Source organism: Trichomycterus rosablanca, chromosome 11 (genome assembly GCF_030014385.1).
Source record: "Trichomycterus rosablanca isolate fTriRos1 chromosome 11, fTriRos1.hap1, whole genome shotgun sequence".
Classification (NCBI taxonomy): domain Eukaryota; kingdom Metazoa; phylum Chordata; class Actinopteri; order Siluriformes; family Trichomycteridae; genus Trichomycterus; species Trichomycterus rosablanca.
Window position 1 is genome coordinate 31,974,694 of NC_085998.1, and position 1,812 is coordinate 31,976,505.

The 1,812-nt window shown below is 40.2% G+C and overlaps 1 protein-coding gene across 1 annotated transcript; it reads left to right on the forward strand.

Moving 5' to 3' along the window:
• Positions 1-655: 655 nt before the first annotated feature.
• admb (adrenomedullin b) lies at positions 656-1,489 on the forward strand. Its single transcript, XM_063004345.1, has 3 exons — positions 656-759; positions 845-940; positions 1,240-1,489. Exons 1-3 carry the CDS (start codon positions 656-658, stop codon positions 1,487-1,489), a joined length of 450 nt encoding a protein of 149 aa, XP_062860415.1.
• The last annotated feature ends 323 nt before the right edge of the window (positions 1,490-1,812 follow it).

Below are 1,812 nucleotides of genomic sequence, written 5' to 3' on the forward strand. Positions count from 1 at the left end.
TTTGTCCCCATAAGACATGCAAAGCTTTCAGTTAGCTCACAATAGGGATGCATGGAACACTGTCAATCATATAAGCCCCCGCCTCTTCCCACCCCCTGTAAAGTATAAAAGGCTCCCAGGTTTGCCTTTTAGACTCAGAAGACTAGTAGTGTCACAGCTGCATCCTAAACTAGCATACAAAGACTGGACCTTATTTGTGTACCATATTTTTTAGACCTAGTCAGTGTTGAAGAGTCAGGACTACAGTTGTTCATTCTCAAGAACAAAGCTTATCAGGTATGTATGCTTAGAATGCTAATCAGACTTTATCATCAGATGGCATTTCTGCTTTACCTAAAAAGTAAAAAAAAAAGGCTAAAATAACTTTTAGTTGAAAACTGGGAAATGATCTGGCTGTTAGAAGTCTGGGTATCATCATTTTGTGTAAAGCAGCTCTTGCCAACCCCCAGCAAAGCAGCATGGCTATCAGAGAGCACTTGCCTCACTCACATCTCCCTCTAACAGCTGCAGGAATGCTATACATTAGTCATGTAGTGAATAGTGCATTTTTAATGCTAAATACAGTAAATTAGTAAGTATACTTCATGATCTATATCTAAGTGCTTAATCAACTAACAACTAATTAAATAAACTTTTTTAACAGGGTGAAGCCAGAATGAGGATGGTGCCACAGTCTATTTTGATGTGGTGTTTGTTGGCTGCTTTTTTGCACTGCGTTATAAGCGCAACACTTCAGCTCAATACTGAGGGAGAAAAGAAGTACGTCTAAGCATTATTTCATCTTACCAAGTCTTACCAAAATTTACATTTTGATGCTGATTTGTTTCTGGTTGTTTTGTGCCAGGCTGAGTGTTCGGCTACAGAGGGATCTCTGTGTCCCCAAGAGAAGCTTAGATTCAGCTGAGAACAATGATACAGATTCAGCTGTCATAGAGAAAAGGTAGGAAATAATGTTTATTTACTTTAAAATGATTTTAAAAAACACATTAGGATACAAATGTAAAAAATAATTGAGATTTTTAATTCCATAAAATTATTATCTCGGCTACTTCATACACTCAGCAATGTTTCTTCACAACATCAAACACTCAAAACAATGATTATCTTTAATTATTCCACCTCAAAAAGTGAATCAGAATGTGATTTTCGCTTAAAAAGGTCCAAGTCGGCCAGAATGCATTCCGAATAATGTCAAGATCATTTTAATAACAATATTAAATGCTTTCTTTCTTTTTGCAGTGATCAACCTAGTAGGAGGGTGAAAAGGGGCTGTAAATTGCTTACTTGCTCAGTACATGATCTGGCCCACCGCATCAACCAGCTCAGTAGTACAATGAACAGTGCCCCCCCGCACAAAATCAGTCCCTGTGGCTATGGCCGCAGACGGAGGCGTGCTCTTCTCCAGCGCTCCTCCGCTCCAGCACAAGGGGAGGGTCACAGAATTCTCACCATGCCTCAAACCCAGAGCTCACCTCAAAAACTGACTTAAGCACCAACCTGCGGCTTGTCTCAAGCCTTATTATGATGGTGGCTTGTTTTGCTGAAAAACTACTGACAACTCCTTTACTACATTTTAGGGGGTTCTCTTCAGGGACAAAGGTGGGGAACAACCACTACCGTGTCCAAATAGCCGGAGCGTTGTTTCTGCATCCTGTATTAGAGATGCTGGACTGAAGATAAGGACTTGGGTGATTGTAAAGAGAATGCGGGTTTGTGTGGGCCAGGCAGGTCATTCTTGTAAAAAAAAAAAAAAAAGGAGCAGTCATTAACAGAAATGTGGGTTTAAGGCAGCAGTATAGCAGTTACTCACAG